This window comes from Alexandromys fortis, unplaced genomic scaffold (assembly GCF_014885135.2).
Source record: "Alexandromys fortis isolate MF-2015 unplaced genomic scaffold, M_Fortis_MF-2015_v1.1 scaffold_9, whole genome shotgun sequence".
Taxonomy (NCBI): Eukaryota; Metazoa; Chordata; class Mammalia; order Rodentia; family Cricetidae; genus Alexandromys; species Alexandromys fortis.
In genome coordinates this window covers 4,700,846-4,724,624 of record NW_026067892.1, presented here as the reverse complement: position 1 = coordinate 4,724,624, position 23,779 = coordinate 4,700,846, and the positions used below count along the sequence as shown (strand labels likewise).

At 51.1% G+C, this 23,779-nt stretch overlaps 1 protein-coding gene across 4 annotated transcripts in view; it reads right to left on the bottom strand.

The window, feature by feature from the left end:
- Pde9a (phosphodiesterase 9A) overlaps positions 1 to 23,779 on the bottom strand; it is an 87,874-nt gene that overhangs the window by 47,519 nt on the left and 16,576 nt on the right. For all 4 annotated transcript variants that reach the window (XM_050143474.1, XM_050143455.1, XM_050143466.1 and 1 more), the window contains exons 2-4: positions 11,232 to 11,302; positions 9,236 to 9,313; positions 5,178 to 5,221 (exon numbers count right to left, since the gene is read on the bottom strand). In XM_050143474.1, the coding sequence (XP_049999431.1) occupies positions 5,178 to 5,221; positions 9,236 to 9,313; positions 11,232 to 11,302 (193 nt within the window). The remainder of the gene's footprint in view (positions 1 to 5,177; positions 5,222 to 9,235; positions 9,314 to 11,231; positions 11,303 to 23,779) is intronic.

Here is a 23,779-nt window from a genome sequence, read left to right as displayed (position 1 = left end):
TTTCTCTCGGGCAGGCATGCTGCAATGGGCTGTCAACCGCAACTGTATGTATGTATGTGTGTGTGTGTGTATGTATGTATATATATATATATATATACACACTGTTTGGAGATATATATAGGGAAAGCGGATATATATATATATATAGCGGAGATTTATATATAGGGATATATATATATATATATATATGGAAAGCGGAAAAGGGTACATTAAAAGAGAATGGGTGCCTAGCACCCAGTGTCTGTTAGCCTGACCAGGAACATGAATGAGGAGAGGATGCTGACCAACAAGAGAGGTGCTGTGTCTCTCTCTTCAGGGAAGGGACAGACCTGCTTTAGAGTCAGTACCTTCTTCCTGCAGAGTTCACACTGCACTCCCACGCTACTCTGAGGGACAGAGCAGACCCGAACATGGCCCAGATTTGCTCGGGTTACTTCTGCCAAAGAGCAGAGACCTGTCCTTTTGTGCTAAGCAGAAGTTTATGCAGGGCCCTGCATTTGCACCCTGGCTGCTGGCCACCCCCACCCTGCTGGCATTCTCGGGGAAGCCACACTTCCAGGTTGCTCCCTCACTTAAAGAGCGCTCACACTCAAGGTGTATGGCAGGCATTTTCTGGTTCTGTCTGGTTCTGGCCCATGGAGAGGCTGCCGTCAGAAGCTGGGATGCACATACACAGGCCTCGGTCCTCTGCAGCACTGCCTATTTCTCCAAGTCATTCGTCATGCTAGTGACACCAGACGTGGAAGGAGCTTCACAGCATTGGCCCGGCTGCTCACATGCACCCTCTACACCGGCCTTCCACAAACCCTCCAGGAAGCTCAGCTCTTAAGTCCCCAGGACTCAGTTCTAGCTTATGTTAATAAATCGGAACCCAACTCAACCAGTCTTGGTCGGGCTCCAAAGTCACACAAAACTCCATTTTTTTTTGAGTCAGTATCAGGACTGGCTTTTCCAACACACAAACTATTTATAGTTTTACAAACTAAAAGATCCTAGAAACTGAGATTTAAAATTGTTGTTGTCATGTAGGAATTGAACCCAGGACTTTACGTATGCTATGCCCTACACTATAACCTCTCACACATGCAAACCCATTTCTGTAGCACTAAGAGGGAACCAATGAGGTTACCAAGCAACATCCAAAAGCCTTTCACCAGCAGCTACAACCCCGAGAGGAAGACACTCTGACAAGTGCAGAAATTCAGGCATGAAAGAGGCCATGAAACATTATTTTCCCCAAACATAATTGTCCCCAAATTATTCAGTGTATTCAATGGGATTTCACTAAAATTCTGAGCAGTCTTTTGTTTGTTTGTTTGTTTTTTGGGTTTTATTTTTTTGTCAGTCATTGACAGACTCACTCCAAAAATTATTTAAAAATAAACTCGGTGTCAATTTTGAAAAAAATTAAGAAAAGAAAAGGCTTTGCCCACCCGTTTGCAAGACTTGCCATGCGTCCACAGTCACTGGTCTACGTTCATGGTCGGGACAGGTGTGTGCGCTAATGGACCAGGAGGCTGGGTCCAGGTAAAGACTCATACAGGTGTGGTCAGCTGATTTTGCACAAAGGGGTCATGGTGACAGCATGGGGCCATCTTTTCATCTCATGGAGCTGGAGCAAATGAAGCCCCATATGGAATAAAACATGCCTCAATTCTCTCCTCGACTTGGCAGACTAGACTAAGCAACCCCAGCCTAAGGAGAAAAGCAGGAGGAGGGGCAGTGTGGTGTGGTGGAGGAGCCATGAGGACACGATCAGATCCGCTTCCTAACCCACAGCTGCAGCTGATCGTGAGAAAGACACCAGTCAGGCAAGCTGGCTCCTACCTGCAATCCTAGCACTTGGGAAGCTGAGACTGGAGGACTGCCATGAGTTCTAGGCCAGTCTGGTGCTCCATAGTGAGTTCCAGGCAAGCCTGGGCTATAAAGACTCTGCCTCAAACAAACAAAAATAAATAAAAAGGCAAGACACATCATACACACACACACACACACACACACACACACACACACACACACACACACTGAGAGAGAGGAGAGAGAAGGACAGAGAGACAGACAGACAGACAGACAGACAGACAGACAGACGAATCAGGTAGGGGACACTAAACAGATGATTCACAATCCTGAAATTCACAACCATGAAAGTCTGAGAACTGGGAACCCCAGGCCTCAGTGCAGTGTGGGATGATGGTTAGATCCTGGCACAGATAAAGGACTGGGGAAGCCATGCTGAAATCCATACAGAGAACTGGATTTAGTTAGTAATATAAAAATAAAATAGCTTTCTGCTCAGAGGAAGCCAGGAACGCTTCTTACAATAAAAATATTTATGCTACAAGAAGTTAGACTCATAGCTACTGTCAAGAGAACTGTATGACAGTTTATATAAGAAACGCCTCAGAGAACAGGCTGAAGCCACTGGTGCTCCATGACGTCACACGGCAGACAAGAAGGAGATCCGGACACAGGGGCGCACACGTCGCTGGCTCTCTGAGGGCACTTCAAAGTTCACCCTTTTGCACCGTCTCCCTAAGACCCAAACTGAATTTCACAAAGGCAAGCCGACTTCAGCTCTACCTCATGCATGCACAAAGATCAACTCCAAATCTGCCACGTGGGCTTGGATGCAGCTTGGTGGCAGGATGCTTGCCTAGCATGCACAAGGCCCTGGGTTCCACACTACGCTGCAAACAACAACAACAACAACAAAACAAGCAAGCAAACACATCCATATGGGGCTAAAGATACAAACTAAAACTATAAAACCCCTAGAAAAAAAAGTATATCAGCAAACTTCCCAGCCAGGAGGTAAAGCCAGGTGCAGTGGGGAGAGTTCGATAGCTAAATAGATCCTGGTTCAATTCCCAGAACCCACCTGGCGGCTCTCACTGTCTGTAACTCCAGTTTCAGGGGGTCTGATGCCCTCTTCTGGCATCTGAGGGCACTGCATGCATTCGGTACACATACATACATGCAGGCGAGACAGCCACACACATACACACTATAGAATACAAATCTAAAAAAGAGAATTAAACTGGACTTTTTCAAAATGTAAAGCTTTTAGGTGGTGCAAGCCTGTGCCTACAGCCTATGACTGGGAACGTGAAGAAAGCAAGCCTCTGAGTTCAAGGCCTTGTGGATGACATAGTGAGACCTGGAGTCAAAAGATGAAGATCCAGAAATGTGGTTCAGTTGTAAGGTGCTGGCTTAGCCTGTATGAGTCCCTGAGTTTGACTCCCAGCCCCACCAACAAAATCAAAACAACTAACCAAGCCCATCATCCTTGAAATCCACCAATCAGGAGGTGAATAGGATACTTTGGACAAAGGAAACATTTATTGTGTTTCTGACAAAGGTGTTTGTGTGTGATGGTGTGTTAACTGCCAAGCTGACAGAATCTAGGATCACCTGGAGACGGGTCTCTTGATTACACGAATTAAGATAGAAAGATTCATTTTAATTGTGGGCAGGTCCATTCCCTGGGGAGGGGATTCTGCGCTCTGGAGAAACTGAGCCGCACTGGCAAGCATGCACCCGTCACTCACGCTATCCCAGTCATGGATGTCACATGAGCAGCTACTTCACGCTCCTGCTGCCTTGATGTCCCCACCAGACTGTGTGGCCTTGAACCGTAAGCTGAAATAAACCCTTTCTCCTGCAAAAGCCTTTCATCAGGGTGGTTTATCACACCAGTGGGAACAGACGCTAAGTGTGAACCTTCGGTGCATCCGTCAAGGGCTTCCCAGCGCAATCAGTGCAGGAGCGGCAACTAGGAGTTACCAGCAGGGTCGCACAATAAATATAAAACAGACACTCAAGGACGCTCACGGTCAGTAATTGTTAGGGAATCCACAAATTAAAACTATGGCCTACTCCTCTTCCACAGCCGTCAGAGTGACTCTAACAGCTCATAGTGCTGAGAAGACAGCCAGCCGGAGTAGGGCACCAGGGAGCCCAAGATGGCACAGCCGTGTCAGAGGAGGGGAGTAGCAGGCTTTGAAGGAGTCAAACGTACACTTTACCTCATGACCCCACAGTTTCACTCAAACCCTACCCCCTAGTCTTTCATGGCAGCTTGACTCATAAAAGAATGACCCAAAAGTCCATTCAGAAATGAATGAGAAGTACAGGGTGCGGATGACCGTTATTGGCTAACAGGCGCCATGGCCGGTGCTCACGGCACCAGTGGTTCTCAGAAGCGTCCTGTCGAGTCACTTCCTGGATCATTTTTTTTTTCCTGTGTGAAACTCTGGGAAGGGGCTGGGGAGACTGTTTGCTGTGAAGCGTGAGGACCCGCATCTCATTCCCAGACCCCACGTAAAGAGCTGGGCACGGTGGCACATGCATGCTCTCCAGATCTGGAGAGGTAGACACAGGAAGATCCCATGGGGTTCCCTGCCCGGCCAGCCTAGCCTAGTCAGTATGCAAGACCCAGAAGAATAAGAGATCCTGTCTCAATGAGCAAGATGGATGTTCCCGAGGAAGGACACGACAGGAGAGTGATGTCTGCTTTCTATATGTATGCACACAGTCATGAATAAGAAGCACTAACACCCTTCTCCCCCTAACGCTTCACACAAACTCTGGGAGACACATCTACTGGATCATCTCCAAAACTAAGCCAGCTGTCAAGCGACGCGAGAGAATGAATGTTCACGGGAACCTTGGTTTCATCGACGGTGACAGCAGCGTACAGCTTCTTCAAATCACATCCAGGTGCACACTTAAACAGGGGCATTTTACTGTGCACAAATCACATACAAACAGAAGCAGTTTTAAAAAAAATCCAAAAGGAAAGAGGTTTCCTACAAAATTCCACGCCTGACTGAAGCACACCTTGGGAATCCTAGTGGGCTGGGGGTCTGGGTGGGCGGCTCATAGAAACAGAGATGGGTATAGAACTGAGGTGGGATGACACCCAGTATCTAGCGTGTTCTCTGGGTCAGGGTGGGAACTCGGGCGGGGGGGGCACCTGGACAAGAACATGAGGTTTCAGATTCTGCAGTGGGAGCAAGCTGCAGAACTGACCACTTAACCAACATGCATTCATTCCATCATAGGGAAAGGCTGGAACCTCTCTCTCTCTCTCTCTCTCTCTCTCTCTCTCTCTCTCTCTCTCTCTCTCTCTCTCTCCATATTATATATAATTTTAAAATGCGATAACAGGGCCTTACCAGATAGTTGCTTGACAGCCACAGGTCTCACCTTGTAGGGAGTTCTGTAAGAGAAGAGAAGGCACCGTGAGTGGCTGCCAGAGGCGCTGGTGGCTGCCAGCGATAAGCGACCCCTGGGGAGCGTTACAATCCAGCTTGGTGATTTGTTTTCTTTTCCTGCTGCGGCGCTGCAGCTAGAACTCCAGGCCCTGCACGTTCCAAGCTCACGCTCTGCATTCTAAGACCCCTTCCCCCAATCTGGCTGTTCTGAGTTCTCTCATTCAGGGTTATCTAGTTTTAAAAATCATATCGTTTAGCAAGTTCCTTTATAATGTCCTTTATATTTGACTAATGAAGCAAACTTCTGTCATCGATTAACTAGGACCCAAAGATACAGTATCGGGTGGGAAGAAAAGACTCTGACATTCTTTGCCTAATTCTATCCCAAGCCAGTGCAAACTGGCTCCCTCTCATTTCTGTTGAAGCTAGGCGGTCCGCACTGGGGCCACCGACCCTGTCAGAAACACATGCCATTGTGGGCCTGTTTGAAGTCCTGCAGAGGACACTGGCTATTGGGATAGCAGGGAAAGGCTCTCCACACATGTAAGGACCTCTATCGGGCAGGGGCAGGCTTCTGAGACCAGCAGAACTGGGGTGAAGTTGGGCAATGTCCAAGGCTCAGAGCTAACCTCAGGGGAGACAGGTGGGTTGGCTGCTGCTGCTGCTGCTGCTGCTGCTGCTGCTGCTGCTGCTGCTGTTTTTAACCCAGCAGTTTGGCAGAAGTTATAACCTGATAGCAAGAGCACTAGAGGGCTCGAGAGACAGCCCTCAGAGGTGCTGCTGCCTGGCCGTGCGCTAGCTACACTGGTAAAGTTCAAACACCTGACTCTAGGTCTCGCAGATGAAGTTGGGAAGCCATGTTTCAAGATGAGCCATGAGAGCCCAGCGACCCTCAGACCTGTCTTGCTCATTCACTTGTGCTGTTCTGAGAGCCCACTGTGGTAGGTTTGGGCAGTGAACAAGACCAAAACGCTCCTGTCACGGCAATGATCTCCCATGTTAAAGTGCGTGCGGGTTTCTGAAGAGACATTATTCTGTTACAGAGTTACAGTGTCTGTCTTTAGGATGGGCCACCCGTTTGTTACCCAGAATATTTTGATTTGAATGCAAGCAGAGGCCACTGGCCAGAGATGAGGAGGGCCTGGACAGAGACTGCAAGACACTCGGACCACAGGCAGAACTTCCTGGCTACATTCCACAGCCTCTTGCTTAGCCTTCGCTCCAGGTTTCGAAATCCTCTCAGCTCAGTAGAGCCAGTGACCGCGTCTTCTTGGGACTGAATAAACCCTTGGCTCCATCTGAACTGAGTTATGGCTTCCTCGCGTCTCTTCCTCAACTCTGTTAATATAATGTAAATGAAATAACCCCTTCTCTTTAGAGGTGATAAATGGCCTTGGACTATCACTGTGTGTCTGTTCTGCCTGGCGCTTCTTCTAGGACGCTTGGGGAGGCAGCAGCCTGGCGCCAGCCGGGCATCCACGGGGCATGTGTGCCGAGCAGAGGGATGGCTGTCCAGCCCTCCTTGCTGGGGCCTGGTTGCTTTACCCAGCAGAAAGCCGCACGTCTCACAACTTGGCTAAAATCGGAAACCAAAGATGTGTTTGTGTTATGTGAGGAATGTGCGGTGTCAGTTCTGGGCTTCTCCTCGCTCCATATGCTACGCCATATGCCCCCTCTCCTCACACCACTGAAGCATCTGTTCCCCTTCCCCAGCAAGAGAGGAAGGGCAGGGTCCAAGAGGCTGCGGCGAGAGCGGGACACCACCAAACCTAGAACATCCCTTGGTCAGAGAGAGGCGCCAGATGGGAAAAGGTCCTCTGAGGGCAAACCTGTAGCTCCAGTTTGGCCAGGCTCCAAGATGCCCGTTCTCACTTATTGGTCCTGGGAACAGTCTGCTCATTCATCATGGCTTGCCAGCTCCAGAGGAGAGCGGAAGCCGATTGGCTTTCCAGCTTGCTGCTGTGATTTGGGGTTTGAAACAGGTGCAGAAAACACAGCAGGCAAGCACTAAGCCGTGAGAGATGGAGACAGCCGCCCATTTGACCAGGACCAGGATGAAGGTGGCTGCTTAGAAACCTCTGAGTCTTGGGGAGTCATGGGAAACCCATCCAGTGAACAGGCTCCAAGTGTGTGGATGAGACCGGCACCCACAGCCAAGTCCCTTCCACCAGCGGGAGGCAGGGACAGCAGGAGGTGACCGTGTCCAAGCTGAACAACTCTGAGGTCTTCAGAGGTGGGGGAGGTAAAAACAGACACAAGTGACCAGGTGTGCAGCCAATGTGGCCCCTGGAAGGGTGGGTAAGGGGTGGGCCTGTGCTTGTGGGGGAGTGTGGAGGGGTGGGTCACAGACCAGGGGAGTCTGTCCTGTACTCCTGAGAATGGTACCGGCTGGGATCAGAGGACAGAACTTTCTGGTCACAGGCCTATGCCTAGGTCCAGAGTAGTTTCAGAGGTTCCCCTCTGTGGGTGGTTCTCACCCCAGGCTGCACTTGAGAACCCTCTGCAGAGGTTCCCCTCCGCGGGTGGTCCTCACCCCAGGCCGCACTCCAGAACCCTTACAGAGCTTTATAAAGATCAATAAATCATAAAGGAGCCCGTGAGTCAAGCAGATCCCTTTAAAAGATGTTGCTAGTTTCAATGCCCAGCAAGAGCAGAAAGTCACCGTTCAGTTGACCTGGTCATACTGAGCCAACCAGTGTGGGCGAGTGGATGCATGTCTTCATGTCAGACAGGCACGGCAAAGCACCAACAGGCATGCCTCGAGGTCAGGCACCCCCACAGAGACCAGGGTGGGGCATCCCCAGACCACACATGTCATGATGCTCATGGCGTCTTCAGCAACCACTCACGACTCTGGCAATCCCTTCCCAGCACACAGGCTCAGGTCAAGATACTGAGTCCATTCTGGGGGAGAAGAGGGAAGAAGGGATGCAGAAGGGGACGTGCAGGAGAACATGGAGGCCCAGGAGACAGCACGTTCACACCTCCACCATGCTTGTGTCTGCTACTTCCCCATCGCCATGCACCGACACAGGCATCACACCTCACCGATACCCAACTCACAGCATGTGGTCACCCCCCGATCTAGGTCATTTAGTCTAAGCCCACAAACATGTTGTCCATGTCCCCGCCTCACCCAGCCTTCTAGATACCTCACTCCGTCTCCACATCCACACCACTGTAGCCAGACACAGCACCAGACACCTGTCCAACCTCACGCCTCTCCATCCCCCTCTGTATCTGAGAGGTGGTTTCCAGCATCCCACAAAGCAGTGTTCCTTCTGGACACTGGGCATGTGTGTGTGTGCATGTGTATGCATGTATGTGTGCGTGCATGCATGCGCGCGTGTGTGTGCGCATGTGCGAGTGTGTGATGTGGAAGTCAGAGGATCTTCCATCTTCACACGGGTCCTGGGCTCGAACTCATGCCATTACACTTTCGTACAAACGCTTTGCCAGCTGGATCATCCCGCCAGCCCCAGAGGTTGCATTTTGAGTTCTGTTTAGCTGAACTGCGCACATGACATGGAGACGCCCAGGGACTTTCCAGACCACCTGGGAAAGTGGCATCACTGACACAAAGGATCTGTTTGTCCCATGCCCTCCCTGAGGGTACAGATGACTGGTTCCAGCTATCTACTCAACCTTCTGTGCCTCAGTCTCCTTCCTCGTATGCACAGAACATTCCAGCAAGGGCTTAAATAGGGTGACAAAGTCCCCAGGAAGCCCTAGCCGTCCCAGAAGGATCCCTCAGGCTGGAGCTATGCTCCTAGTCTAGTTAGTGTAGTTCCCTGTGTCTGCTCATGGCCGGCCTCCTTCAACGGCCCCTACTGAGAACGGAGCGTGGCTTCCCAAGAAGGCAGGAGTGAACCGAGCCTCCTCCCCCTGCTTCCCATCTGCCTCTTCCCTTCTCTGCTGAAACTTCACACTCTTCAGCAGTAGTAAACAAAACCAAATTGCAAACTCCCGGGCACACGGCATGGAAGCACAAGGCACCCCAGGAAGAGATGCTTGCTTACCGCTCTGAGTTCGCAGGCATGGTGGGATCGATAGAGACCATGGCGTCATCCGTGGTCAGAAGGGAGATGGTGGTGTTCCTGCAAAAGACTCAAGTCAGCACCGCCCCCTGTACACATGTGCACCCAGGCCTCACGTGACAGAGCCCAGAGGAACCAGGCTCGCCCTGAGGACCAGGTGTCCTTGACTAAGGGCAGGCAAGGGCAGCAGGTTGTACCTCACCCTCCCTTAGCAAATCATGTTAAAAGGGTAAGCATATTCTGAGAGCCTGCCAATTTTTAACTAATTTAAAGTGGGAATTGGAGCAAGGCTAATTTATTGAGTTGGGAGATGAAGGAAGCTACGATTCCCCAAAACTAACATAAATCAAAGACAAGAATCATCGCTTGCTTATCTGGCTGCTTCTGGACCCTGGGAGAGCCCAATGCGCAGGTCCCACTGCTCTCCCACAAAGCGAACTTAAATGGTCAAAAACCAGTTTCCTCCGCAGCTTCTCATCTCTGGGGTTTCTGAAGAGCGGTTACCTCTGCCAAGTGAACTAAGCCCTCTGATCCTCAACCGTGAATGATTACTACTGTATTTTAATTTGTGTGTATAAGGATGAGTGCACGCTTGTGTGGATGTGTGAGGCCAGAGGTCAACCTCCACACAGTCCTCGGGCAGCACTCGCCTTGAATTTTGAGACAGAGTCTCTTAGTGGGACTGGGGCCTGCAATTCCGCTAGCCTACCTGGCTAGTGAACCCCCCCTGCCTGCACCTGCCTGTCCCCGCCTCCTAAGGACTGGGATTACAAGTGTGTGCCACCACACTTGGCTTTTTTTGTGAGTGTTAACTCGGGTCCTCACACTTGCACAGCAAGGACTTTATCCAGCTCCCCAGGGGCCTGTGAATTCTTCAGATCAGTACCATGGAAATGAGACCCCAGTCTCACAGGGTAGGGAAGCTGCCCGTGTGGGGGGCTGCTTTTACCGCACTAGAATCATCTGCTGTCGCCTCCAGGACACGGCTTCATCACCGCAGTCCCTTTCTTGCTGGTTTGTGAAAGCTTTGGTCACCTTTCTGTCCCTTTCACCTCCACTGACTCTGACCCCAACTTTAAGGTTCTTGCCATCCAGTGTCATACCCATACACCTCTTTTTTCTCCTGCTTCTTTCTTTAGTTGTGTCTGTGACAGAGTCTCACAGTATAGTCCAGGCTGACCTCTAACTCACAATCCTCCTGCCTCAACCTCCCAAATACCAGCATTACAGGCATATGTCATCGTGCCTGGCTTTCTGTTGCCTTTTCTAATGGAAAATTACGTGTTAAAATGAATCAGGTGCGCCTTAGCCAAAATGCTCAGGGCCAGAATGTTTGGGATATTTTTTTCTTCAGATTTTAGGCTACCTGAATTTATGGGATGTAATACTACAGGGAGCAGACCCGTGTGTAAACACAACCCATGTCTTTCACGCTGTGTTTTGACTGACACTGCACCAGGTCAAGCGCGGCATTCTCCACTTCTGGTGTCAGGTCAGCACTAAAACTGTTTCAGAGTTTGGAGAACTTGGGGTTTGGGGACTAGCGAGGTTCAGCCTGTAATTAGAAAATCCCCATGCTAGTACAGACTGGATTTAGGAAAGAAACCATGGGGGGATTTGGAGGGTTTTGTAGGATAGACACCGGCTTTTAGCTCATCTCTGAAGCCAGCCGTGTGTCACGCTGACGACGGCACCCCTGAGAGCAAAAACATTTATAGCTATTTGAGGCCAGAGCAACTCTGGACACAGCCATCTTCCTTCCTCAACAGGGAGTGAACACGTGAGTGGAGAGAAAGGCCCAGCTCTGAGGAGGAGGCCCTGCTGAGTTCAACGGAGGGGCTGGACACAGCTGCCAAGGAGGTGCAGAGCCGGACTGGGTTTGGCTCACTGATCTGACCCTCCATCTGCAGCTTCACCTGCCCCGGTCCACTGTGGCGATAACGCAGTCCTCATCATGGAGCACACAGGGGACACTCACCGAGGCAGGCCAGTGGCGATGCAGAACAGGTCCATGATGTCGCTGGAGTTGCAGTACTTGCTGAAAACCACCTGCAAAACACGGAAGGTAGGCTGGGGAGTAGGCTCAGCGAGTCGTGCACCTGCTCTTTAAGCATGAGGACCCAGGTTCAATCCCTAGACCTCAAATACGTAACCAAACGTCACAAGCTTCCAACACCAACACCACGGAGGCAGAGACAAGAGCATCCCTAGAGCTCACTGGTTAAGCAGCCTAACCTATGTGGTGAGCGCCAGGCCAGTGAGAGAACCGCCTAAGGCTGACCTCTGGTTTCCCACACGCATGTGCGCACATGTGTATCTACATCCACACGAACACACATGTGCACACGTGCATTTAAACAAAAAAGCACAAATCACAGGCAGTGAGGTAGCAGAGCGGTGGCTGGTTGCCATGGAGATGCTGGGTTCCAGGTACCAGGTACTCCCTTGCCCTTCGGAACCGGTGTTTACTTTTCAAAACCGTGGGCTCTCTGATGTCACGTGGGCATCTCTTCATTTTATCAGCGTGTATGGATTGTGGGAAAGCTTCATTCCTTTGTTAGGTGAAAATAAATTGCTCGCCTGCGTCCCCGTGCCTGCAGTGCCCGCGGCTGCGTGTGGCACAAAGGTGAGGATGAAGTTTCAGGGTATCGCAGCACAGCTGGTCTCCAGCCACTTCACAGAGTTGTCATGGGAAAGGCAAATTTAAGTTTATTGATTAAAATAAAATGATTGCCTTTTAGCCTTTGGGGAATGAGGATCTGGGGCCGAACGACTAGATCAAAGGGGGGCTCAAAATGACAAGAGAACAGCTGTGGACCGCGAGTGTCACAGCAACATATAAACAGTACGCACTGCGCCTCTGCACACCAGCCAGCATCCGGCCCCGGCCCTGCGGGACAGCGAGGGCTGGTCTTGCATTGGCATGGTCTGCACAAGAGCCTGGATGTGAGCAGGTCTCAGCTCTTTTTCACTGGTAATCATTCTATTATTATTGCCATCCCTTCTTGTTAATAATATCTCTTATAACAATATATTAACATATTATATATAATATAATAATAATCCCATAATTAATAGTTCAAACTTTATGACAGTTTTTTCCTCCCTTCCTTTCTCTCTTGTCCTGGGCATCCAACCAAGGGCCTTGCATGTCAAAGGAGAATGGTTTGCACTGACCCAGCCCCTTTCTGAGAGAATGTCGCACTGTGAGGCACGGAATTGAAACCCCCCCCCCCATCTACTGGGATCACAGGCACCCCTAAGCCCCACTTTCACTCAACAGATGCTGCCCTTGGGTGCTTCTTCTGGGCTTACTGCAGTAAGTGCCCTTCAGTACTCTGCCCGAGTCCCTGTGTGTGGAGGACCCGGGCTGATAATTACTTCTTGAGACCTGGCAGGTTTTTTTTTTTTTTTTCTGAGTTGCTTCTTGCTCCACTTAAAAAACGGCGGAATATAGCAAACAGACAACTCTCTCTCTCCCATGAACCTGGCCTTTCTGTGACTAAGGCCATTTCCTGCATGCTGCCAGGCCCAGCAATGATACAGAAACAGCATTTGTTCATGCCTTGATGGTTCCGCCCTGTGTACCAGTACCAGGGCGACCGTGATAGCTGTGACCGCATTTTCCATCCGCACTGTCCCTGATGTCTACCGCTCCCTGCTGAGGGTGCCATTCCAGCTCATCTTTGGTCATATCCTGATTCCTGCAGTAGCCTCCCCCCTGGCTCGACTCCTGTCTCATCCCATCCACGCCACACTTCTCTTTGCAGGGTCCTTGTGAGCTCCTGTAACCCGCAGGAGAGATGACTCTTTGCTGGGCATGTAGGGGTCCAGGGTTTGTCCCCTCCCAGCCTGTGGCCTGGCTAAGTGTCCCCACTGTGGTCTCTCACTCCAGCCCTATGAATTCCCCTCTCCTAGCCCCCCTGTTCTCTCTTCATCCCGCTGTTTAGAGCGGCAGGCAGCGTCTTTGGTCACTACTGTCAGCAGAACACACCATTACCCAGGACCAGCCTTGTTTCTCCCATGACCACTCCTGGCATGAGCCTCTGAGCCATGGTTTATGATGCAAATTTTCTGGCGTAGCCAACGTGGGGTCCCGAGTCAGCCTGGGGTTCTAGCCATTCACCCATCGAGGCATTTGGGGTCTTTCTTGTAGCTCACGCTGCCTGTTCAGTTTGGTTTTTGAGGTCTCACACTCGTGTGAGCTGGAGGTGGAAGGAGGGAGGCAGGAAGGCCCTTTCTGTAACAGATGGTGCTGGGAGACTTCTAAAAAGAGGGGCAGGCAAGAGGCTTTTCGAAGTGTGCCCGCAGTCAGAGATGCAGTGGTCCCTGGGCCATCTCAGGGACACCATGCAGAGGATCCCGGGCAGAAGGAATCATCCTTTGCTTTAACTAGGCTCAGAGGGGCCCTGAGGGGTGGGGCAGGCTACAAGATGAGGGCTATGGTGCTGGGGCCAGCTATCCCTCTCCCTCTCCCCTACACAAACGCTAAGGGTGTCATGTGGCTGGGGGGGGCTGCTCCAGCTCCCCAGAACCCCTAGAACAGATCCTAACATTGCATCCTCTGTGCAGCCAAGAGAGACTGACACCAGGCCTCTTAGGGCCCACGTGGTGTCCAGTGGGGCTTTCTGCCCTCTGAGTTCTTGCTTCTAGAAGTCAGAGAAAATTCCCTGACTTCTTTGGTTCTTATGCGACACTTAGTTGCGTTAATACATGCATGCCACGGTTGCCAGTCAAGGCCCTTTGCCTGTTGAGACATCTCTCTTCTTTGTGACTCAGTTTTCAGTTCTGTGGAATGGACCCACAAAGGCGTCGGCTGTCACCTAGCGGTGACTTAGCCCTGAGTGACATTCCTTAAGGTTCTACGGTCAAACTTGTGTGATTCTGAAGATGTTCCGAGGCCACAGTGAAGGACCATGCCAAACTGCAGACTCCAAGTCCAGACAGGCCTCTGTGCCCACCTCCACCCAGAATTCCTGTTTGCTGAGGAACAGCATGGCTGCTAAGCATGACCGGCAGAATTCACCACAGAGGACAGAGTGAGCCCCGAGACATTTCGCTTGTGCATCCTGAGCTCCAAGAAGAAGCCCTTTCACTTCTTCCTAAGCATTTAAACAAACTGGTAATTTTTTAAAACTGAAATGAAACATTTTAAAATAATATCTGGTTTTCCTGCCATCTCCGCCTCCTCCCTAGACTCAGGAAGTTGTATTAAATAGTCTTCCTTCCCATGGCAACAGGGTTATCTGCAGAGGTTCCTCCAGAGCAGTGGGCGATGCCTGAGGAGCGAGGGCTACCATCACGGGGTCAAAGCTTTGAAATCCTCCGGGAGTTGGGGAGTAGCCTGCTTCGTGGGGTCACAGTCGGCCCAGTGAAAAGAAACGCCTTAGGTTCTGGTAGGTCCCGGCGATTTTGAAAAGAGAAGTTCACCTAGATTTATAAGGACCGTTGATGGTGTGTGAAGGAAAAAGAAATATTTTGATGCTCGGGCTTCCAAAGATAGGATAGCAAAGAGTTGACATTTTTCAAATCTGAAGGGTAGGGTCTTTACCAGAGACAGTGGCATCTGAGAGGCTGAGGCATGAGGATCATGAATTTGAGGTCAACCTGGGCTACATGGTGAGTCTGGGACTTGCCTGGGCTATGTAAGATCTGGTCTCAAAAGAAAAAAAAAAAGAAAAGAAAAAAGGAAAGGTAAATGTTTTATTGATACTCATAGGAGACCTGTTCTTTCCTGGATGGAGAAGGAAGAGAAGGGGGTTAGTGGGTGTGGGGAGATGGGGGGAGAGGAACTGGGAGGAGAGAATGGGGGAGGCTGTGGCTTGGATGTCAAACAAATAGATTAATAAATAATAATAATACTAGAAAAGGTAAGCCTTCCAGTCAATCAAATGGAAGGCCTGTGGCACCTGACACCTTGCTGCTCCTGTGCGAACAGCTGAGCTGGAGCTAGGGTGATGCCTTTGTTCTGGGATCAAGAACCACCTCCTGACAGCATTTCTGACAAAGGGCCTAGGGAGGCTGTACAGAACCTTGAAATGAGAAGAAAGATTACATGGGGAGCCTCGGCAGAAAGCACTGCGAACCCACATTCCTCTGCTCTGCCAGCTTTTCTGAGGCCTCTTTTGAGCTGGCTGCAGCACTAGTTGAGCAAAAGCCTTCTGACACAGGGACATCTCAGGAGCAGGAAAGTCACGTCTCTTTGTTGCTAATTAGTCTCCAGCATGGCCAATGCCAGGAGAGTCCAAGATGCCAGAGGGCAGGGTGCTGCTGGGAGGGCTGGAGTCAGGAAACACGCAGCTTGAACCAACTGCCCCTGACTGCAGAGAACGAATGGCTGATGTGCGTGCCCATGAGACCCCCAGGCAGCCTCATCGGGAAGGGCGCGGGGCTGTCTGTCTACACGGTGAACCATTCTGTAGGTCCTTTGTCTGTTACCCAGAAACAGCAAAAGAAAAAAGAAGCTGAAATGTAAACAAGATGCCAAGGCAGGCAGATTCACGGGAGTTTTCAGTCTGCCTATGTCTGCCATCCAGCTTTCGGAGGCAGATCAGGGCTGGGGCTCAGAAGCAAGCAAGATTCTCCATTTCATGGAAAATCGCCCCCAAATCTTTCATGTGGCTTCACTAGCAGCACTGGGATATTAAAACACTGGCAAGAGACACAAACAAAGAAAGTAGAAGGCTTCTCTTCACCGGGTATCGGCCCTTCTCTTTCCCAGCTGGGACCTGGGAATGTCACTGAGCAGCTTCGTCCAGGAGCCAGTCCCCATCCCGTCTCCATGTCGCCCACGGAAAAGAATACGGACACTTGCCAAGAGCTGGCGGAAGCCAAGCACAATTCAAAGAAACAGAGGCACTCAGACGTGTGTGAGCTCCCATGGGCCCAGCCAGGGCTGAGGTTTCATCTCAGGCCACCTGACCATGAGGGTACACACCCTGGCAACTACTGACCCTGGTTACTTAGTCTGTATTTGAATCAGCATCCTGCTTCAGACCTTGTTAGACATGGGGCTGGATCTAGGGACTGAACCGTCCATCCTTCACCCTCTCTCTGTACAAGATCTTCTTGTACTCTGTAAGCAAGACTGTAGCCACAGGAGCCTCAGCTTACCATTCTGTAAATGGGCCAATAAGGCCGGAGCACCACTGTGCCCTCCAGGGGGCAGTGAGCAACAAGCAGAGGAAACTACTGGAAAGGAACCACGGAAGCATGGTGGGCTGGATATCAGGTTGGATGCCATGCCGTGTTGGTCACCATAAGATCGTGGTCCTGTAGGATGCTGACTCACATCTTCAAGGGTCCCTGAGCTGCCCGAATGCAACCAGAGTATCTTCTGGCCACAACCCGTGCAGCACTAGCTATATTTTAGCAAGACTGGAGTGCACACCCTGAAGGATTTCCAGGGGTGCAGGAAAAGTAAAAATGGATGCGGCTCCTTCTGTGCCCAGGGCTTTCTGGGGGTGGCGGGCGGCTGCCCTTGACCTGGTAAAATGTCATTCAAGGATGGAAGAAGAGCTGTGTGTGGTGGAGCATCCATGGTTCTGAAGAGCTGATCTGGTCCAGCTCAGTGATTCTTGGGCTGGATGGCTTCGGTCAGGGGTGTAGGAAGGTAAGGTGGGGGAGGGGGAGCAGGGCTCTGGATAATTGGCAATCAATGGCCCCTGCCAGCTGTGTTGGGTAGAGATTTTTCTGATAAACATTCCGCTGTACCCTTTCTTCCTAAAACTTCAAGGAGTAAGATTTAGGGTATCACAGTAACCAGCCTGAAGCTACAAGGCATGGGGTACCTCCAGCAAGCACTCTCCAGACATGCTCCCTGTCTGTCTTCATGGTGATGGAACTGACCCAGGTGATCCATCACCCCACTTCATGAAAGTTTCCCTAAGAGAATTACCATTCTGTACACCAGACAATTATACCAGAACACCACTGGCCTCTCCAGGACGTAGCAAGCAGCCTATAGCGACAGACGGTGAGTTCAGTGGGATCACAGGACCACCAGAGGGATGCATCAGGAGCGGGGTACACAGGGCTGTGGGGTGCCGTGGGGGCAAGGGACTGGAGACAGAAGAGTGAGCCACCCGAGCATCCAATGGGGACTCAGTTGTTCTCACAACAGTCGCACGCCCACCCAAGGTCTCCACAGAGCTCAGTCCCACGAAAGGACAAAGAAAAGCTATGTTTGGTACCTGAAACATGGTCGATGGGTACACCCAGAAGGAACAAGTCAGGAGATTGGGGCACAGAGGTGAGAGCGGCCATGCTAGGTTCGTGACTTTTGGGCCAGAGAAAGGGCAGGATGGTTTCTGAAGCTGGAAAGAGCCATCTTGGGTTCTGAGTCCAGAAGTCTCCTTCTGAGGATGTGGCTCTGTTTATAATGTGTCAGAATAAGGATTTCCCCTGTCCCTCAAGGTCCCACTCTGAGATGAAGGAAGAAAAAGGGGTTTCTCAGGTACCTGGTTCAAGCCCCACATTGTGCTGTCTGTCTAAGCCAGGAGAGCATTTTAGATGCCAAGAGTGATCCCCAGATGATCAGCTACCCTGTAGGACCCAACAGAGCAATGCTGACCCTGGCTGCACATGGTGGTGAGACCTTCCTACCTTCTAGAAACCAAAGCACAGAATGAAAGAACTTCCCAGTACCCAGGAAGGACATCTCATCAGGGTTCACGCCCCATTAATGCACCTGTGAATTTCAGTACAGCGGGGCTTGGAGGGGCACTGAGGAGGAGGCAGGGAGTGGCGAGAGCTGGGAGGTTCTGGAGCGGAACTGACGACATTGGTCGGTTCATCTCCCAGATGGGAACACGGCTGAGGCCACACAGCCACAGCTGCATCCTGGTGTGTGTGCTGGGCAGTGGCTGCCCCCACCCCAACACAGTGGGGACCTGGGCTGGAGGGTTCTTTCAGCTTCCACGGGAACAGCTAGGACTTATGCTGGTTTCCGTACCCCCATTCAGGGCTGGACCATCTTCTAACTTGGCCTCTGAGGTCCTGCACGACTCTGCCCTCAGCTCACCTCTGTGATATCGCAGGGATCTGGAGGGGCAGTGAAGACTCATTTGGAGCCCGGAAGGGGCTGATCCAGTGAGGTTACTAGGACTCCATCCTTCAGCTAAGCAGCGTGTCACACCAGGGGGACTGGAGGACTCAACAGGCCTAGGTTCCAAGGATCGGAGTCAGGCTCAAACTCTGACCTTCCCCGTCCTCACCCCACTGGAAGAGCTTCCAGACCCCACTCTCAGCCTTCACCTGTGTCCAAAGCACCCCATCCAAAGCACCTACGATCAGACTCAGTGCCCTGCCCACGGTGGTCTGTTTGGAAGGCCAAGCCTTGTTCTATGGTATATGCCGGGAAGGTGCTGGCTGGGCAGTAGGTGTGCTGTACCATTTTGCCCTGGCTCAGTGTGGATTTCTAGACCATGCATGTAAAGATACATCTTCTTCCACACACACTAAAAATTCACATATGTGAAAAACTATTTAAAAAAAAAAGTTTTGTGAAACACTGGTTTCAATCTCCCCCGCCCTTCCATATTTGAAACAGGGTCTTGCTATGTAAGTTCTAGTTGGCCTGGGACTCACTATGCAGCCTACACTGGCCCTTTTAACCTGCCTTTTTGACCAGTAAGTGCTAGACAGAGATATGCCCTTAAGCTGAGACTTCTGGAACTCAGCCTGGCTTCCGTGGAGGACTGTTCACAGATAGCTGTTTGGGCCACTGCTAGGAAGATGGCCACGCAGGCACACAGGGAAGCTTACAGTATGGTATCCCTGGATTTAGGCTCTAGACACCAGACACCAAGTGAATTCTTGCAGTCTCTATCCCCATTTACCCTTGATATCCAGGTTCTGTTTGTTCCAAAAAATGGCTGGCAATGGCAGGCATGATTGTTCCTTCTTCTTGGCAATTAGGAGCCTGTACAGAAGAGTCAGAATCCCACAGGGCGGGGGCTGGGGCATCGCATCTGGCCCTGCACGAGGGAGCACCGACCCGCTCATCTCTGTGTCTGAAGTGCTTCCCCACAGCCTCTGTACATATTTCAGGCACCTTTCCTGCCAGGGTTACAAGACTCTCCTTTGAACTGTGTCAGGTCCAAAGGAAACTCCAATTTCCACACCCCGAAAGGCAGTCCGAAATTCCAGCAATGAGCTCAACCCATACAGGAGGCTTTCTGGTAGTTAGATAAAAGCCAGCACGCCTCAGGAACTTGTAAAACTCGTTCCCACCTACCCAAAGGAGTCATTTTTTTTACCTCCAGCAAAAGGGACTCTCCAATTAACATCTAACCTGTGGTGCCCATCAGCACACCAAGGTCCATGCTGGTCTCCAGGCTCCCTCAGTCCCTGCTAGCAAGTACTTGTTCTACATCTTATGCCCCCACACGGGTCCTCTGACCCTGCCCTCCCCTCAGCTACTCTCACTGTTCTCTGCTCCTGCTCACTACACTTTCTCTATCCTCTATTCCCTCCGTCCTCAGCTCTTCCTCCCTCTCTCACAGACAGCCCTGGCCATGTCCCATCTGCTGGCCATGCCCAGTCTACTTTTTCTCTCTGCCTTGGACTCTTCCAGATGCCCTAGCTGCTGTTTCTCTCTCTCTCTCTCTCTCTCTCTCTCTCTCTCTCTCTCTCTCTCTCTCTCTCTCTCTCTCTCTCTCTTCCCCTTAGCCATACCACGGAGCTGTCATGTGGTCATTTTATACAGATTGGCCTTAAGCCAGTGACCACCAGAAACCGTGGGTCTCTAACACAGGCCCGTGAGGTTCTACAGTTACGAAATTCTCCCAGGCTTGAGCAAATACGATAATCAAACAGCAATTGAGGTTTGGGATGAGTTGATAGGCTGGGAAAAAAACCAAACCAAACTTAGTCTTAGCGGCATCCCAGCAAGCACCCCCCGGGGGAAATGCAGTGCCTGGGAACTTCCTGTGGTCCAGCTCCGCTCCATCAAGACACACCATCCCGCAAGGCTGGGAACCAGCATGGCATGAGCTCCCTCTCTACATCTCTGAAAGCCCACATTACCTTTCAAAACCATTCTTTAAAAAATAATCCATGTTGGGAAAATCCCACTGAGGAGTGAGCTGTTGTAAAACACCCAGATCTTCGTGTCTCACAGCTACCGTGCTACCCTGACGGTAGAATCTTTTAGTCAATTGCCTTAGCAACAATTTTCACGGAGTCTCTTTGAACTCACAGTAACAAATCTCCAGTAAGATCTCCCTCTGAGGAATCCTACGGTCTTTGCCCCACCCTCCCCAGCAGTTTTCCAGCTTCTGTTGAGAAGGAAGAGTCCAGAGTGCTGGAACCCTGCGGTGTTCCCTTCCTCCTGCTGTTGGACTCCCATGATCCTCTACCTCAGCCCCCCAGACTCTCGTATCTCAGATTAACCAACAGGAGTCTTCGTTTACTCTCTTAACTTGATAATGGCATCCAGTAAGCGCCTGTCCATCTAGCACCAGGAACCTCCTATCTAAGATGAGGGGCAATGGCTCCAAGGAATCAAAGCAAATACCAATGTTAGCCAAAGTGGGAACGACAAAAGGGCGTCCCCAAGAGAGAACAATCCCGTGCTTTCTGAGGCGACTATCAGTTGTCACCACCACACCCCCATGCTGTTCTCCAAGAATGAAATCAGGACCACTGTAGACACCAGGAACCCTCCAGATGGGGCCTATTAAGACTCTCTTACAGAAAGGCAGGAGAGAGAAGGTTCTCTGACTGAGAGAGAGATCAGCCTGCCCCTCCTGCCCCGGGGCCAGCTGTATACAGAGGTGGAAGGTTAACAGAGGTGGGGACTCCATCAGTGCAGCTAAGGGGAAGCCGTCTTAGCCTCGCTGGGTGACACTTTCAGTTATGTGGCTGCTTTGGGGTCCCCCACACGCCTATAGTAATACCCACCCATGCTAAGTGAGTAAGCCTGTAACTGATTCACAGGCTGGACTTGGAAGGAATCGTTCCTTTGTCTGCCATCAGTGCCTATCTTAGGGGGAGCGGACATTTGTTTAGGACTTGGGTGGGAATGGGTGGGGTGAGGACAGCAAGGCGTGGGTGTGGTTAGGATGGGGATCCCCTGAAGTGATGGGATGTTATAGTAACTGTGAAAAGAGCCTGCTTGGGAGAGAATATGTGCAGAACAACATCGGTCCAGGAATGATGAGAGCCTGAATCTACTAGGTGAACCATGCCACTGTTGGTGCCTAGGATGTGTTACTACGGGTGGTGTATGTAAGACACCATGCTGGGGAGCTGGGTTCAGGGAATTCTGATCTCATTGTGCTCTCTCTACAGTTTCCTATAACACCACCATTGTCCTCAAGAATGGGGATGACACTGGGTGTGGGTTCTGAGGTGGTGTGGAGGATGCTGGCTAAGGAATGGGTCTCCACACAGCCACAGAGGAGAGCAGTTTGATAAGGCGTACGCCCTTGACTTGGAATCCCATTTCCAGGAGTCGCTCTTGGGAAGTAACGGCAACAGACACCATTCGGGTGCAGCATGTGGATTAGCTCATCCGATTGTCACAGCAAACGGGGTCACCTCCCGGGTTCACACCCACCCCACTGCTTGGCACAGCAGCCCAACATCAGTTTCACAGCTGGGGAAGCTCCTCTTGTATAGTTTACTGGGAAAACAAGGAACGAAACCCAGGGTCTCATAAACAATGAGATGGTTACAGTGAGCGTGTCCTCCCCCAACAGAGAGCTGACATAACCAGTGCCTCTGCAGACCACTTAATGCAAACAGCGGGAACACCGCGGATCGGATGGGGGCTGTGTGAGAACCATCAGGCACAACCGTGGGCGAGAAAGACACACACACACACACACACACACACATGCATGCATGCACACACGCACGCACCCACACTATACACACATGCACTCATGCTCTCACACACACACATACACACACATACTACACACACAGAAGCAGGCATGCATGGGCACACACACACACACACTTGCATGAGAACCCAGCAAACCGAGGCCCTGGAGTGTCAACAGCAGCTCTTTGGGTAGGATAATGGATCCTTTTATTTCTTCCTGATGTTACACTGCATTTCCCCAGTCTTCTCCAATGAGTATGTGGGGCTTTTATAACCAAGGAAAAACTTTCCTCACTCCCCAAGCTAAGGTTCGTCTCTGATAAAGGACCAGGTGTGAGCAAGCTGCACCGCACACAGGAAAGTCTCAAGACAGGTGAAAAGGTCTTCTCTATTTTGATTTGGAGAGAAAACTCTTTGGCATAAAGCCAAGAGCGAAAGAAAAGTAAACAGTTAACCAGAGGATAGAAGTCAGAATTTAAATAGCATATGGCTGGGGGTTGGGGGCTGTATGAGCAGGAGAAACTCAGAAGGGAAGAGGAGCCTCGCAGAGGCTCTGGGGTAGAAGGCAGAGCATCGAGCAGGAACGGCAGCTCCTCCTGGAAGGCAAGCAGAGGCTGGGCAATTTTACAAAGACCACAGGCCTGGAGAGAGCCACAAGCCTCATGACCCCAAGGGTGTGCAGACCAAAGGGAAAGAGAAGATGTCTCTAGTGGATGCTGAATCCAGAGCAGGAACCAGGTGGATCCATGCCCCGGTGCTCACTAGTACTCTGCAGGGTATCCACGCATGTTCATGTTCTGGAGACTCGCATGTCCCAGGCGAGACTCCTAGCAAGTCACAGGCCACAGTGCCCGGCAGTCAGGCCTATCAGGCCAGAGGAGCTAAGCAGCCAGGATCCTCTAGGACAGCTGTATGGGATTTACTGAGAGCAGCCATGATACTCTGAGGCAAAGTGACCCTGAGGCCGACAGGAACCTGCGGTGGCCACGTGGGCCCCCAATTCCAAACACAAGGGCCACACACGCCCTTCCTTGCTGCCATTAATACTGTACTAAGTGTGTAAAAACACGTGGTATTACAGACACGGTGCCTAATGGCCTATCTGCTTTAAATATTAAGGTGGATGGAGTATGTGGCTGACTGTGCCCACCGCAGAAGGCCCAGGACTGGCCACACCTTAGCTCTTTGGACTGTCTATCTCTACAATCGCTCAGGTGCTGGGGTTGTACACCGGCCCACGTACATGTATGACCAAAAAGTAGGTACAGGGAAATGGAGACCATGAATTCAGGTCGGCTTGACCGGCGCAGGTTTCTTAGCCCTTCTGAGGCTCTGTTTCATCATGTGAAAGTGAGGACAGCCCTGCATTGGCTACAGACTAGCTGTGATGATTCACCCTGGCAAGTGTGAGCTTTTCAAATCAACTGCTTGGCCGAGTGGCAATTGTAACTACAGGATGGGTCATCTAAACCCAGGGGTCTTATCCCTTCAAAGACCATTTCACGGGCAAGAGACACCAGTGACACGCAGTCTCGGTATGCCAACCAGCATTTCTGAGAGTTTCCATCAGTGTGGGACAAAACGGAGGCCAGCTCCAGAATTCTGTCAACAAGGCTGTGCTTGCTCTAAGTGGCCCACTGACCTCTACTGGCAAGTCACTGTGTCCTAGTGTGTCACAAGGACGGCAGATACTG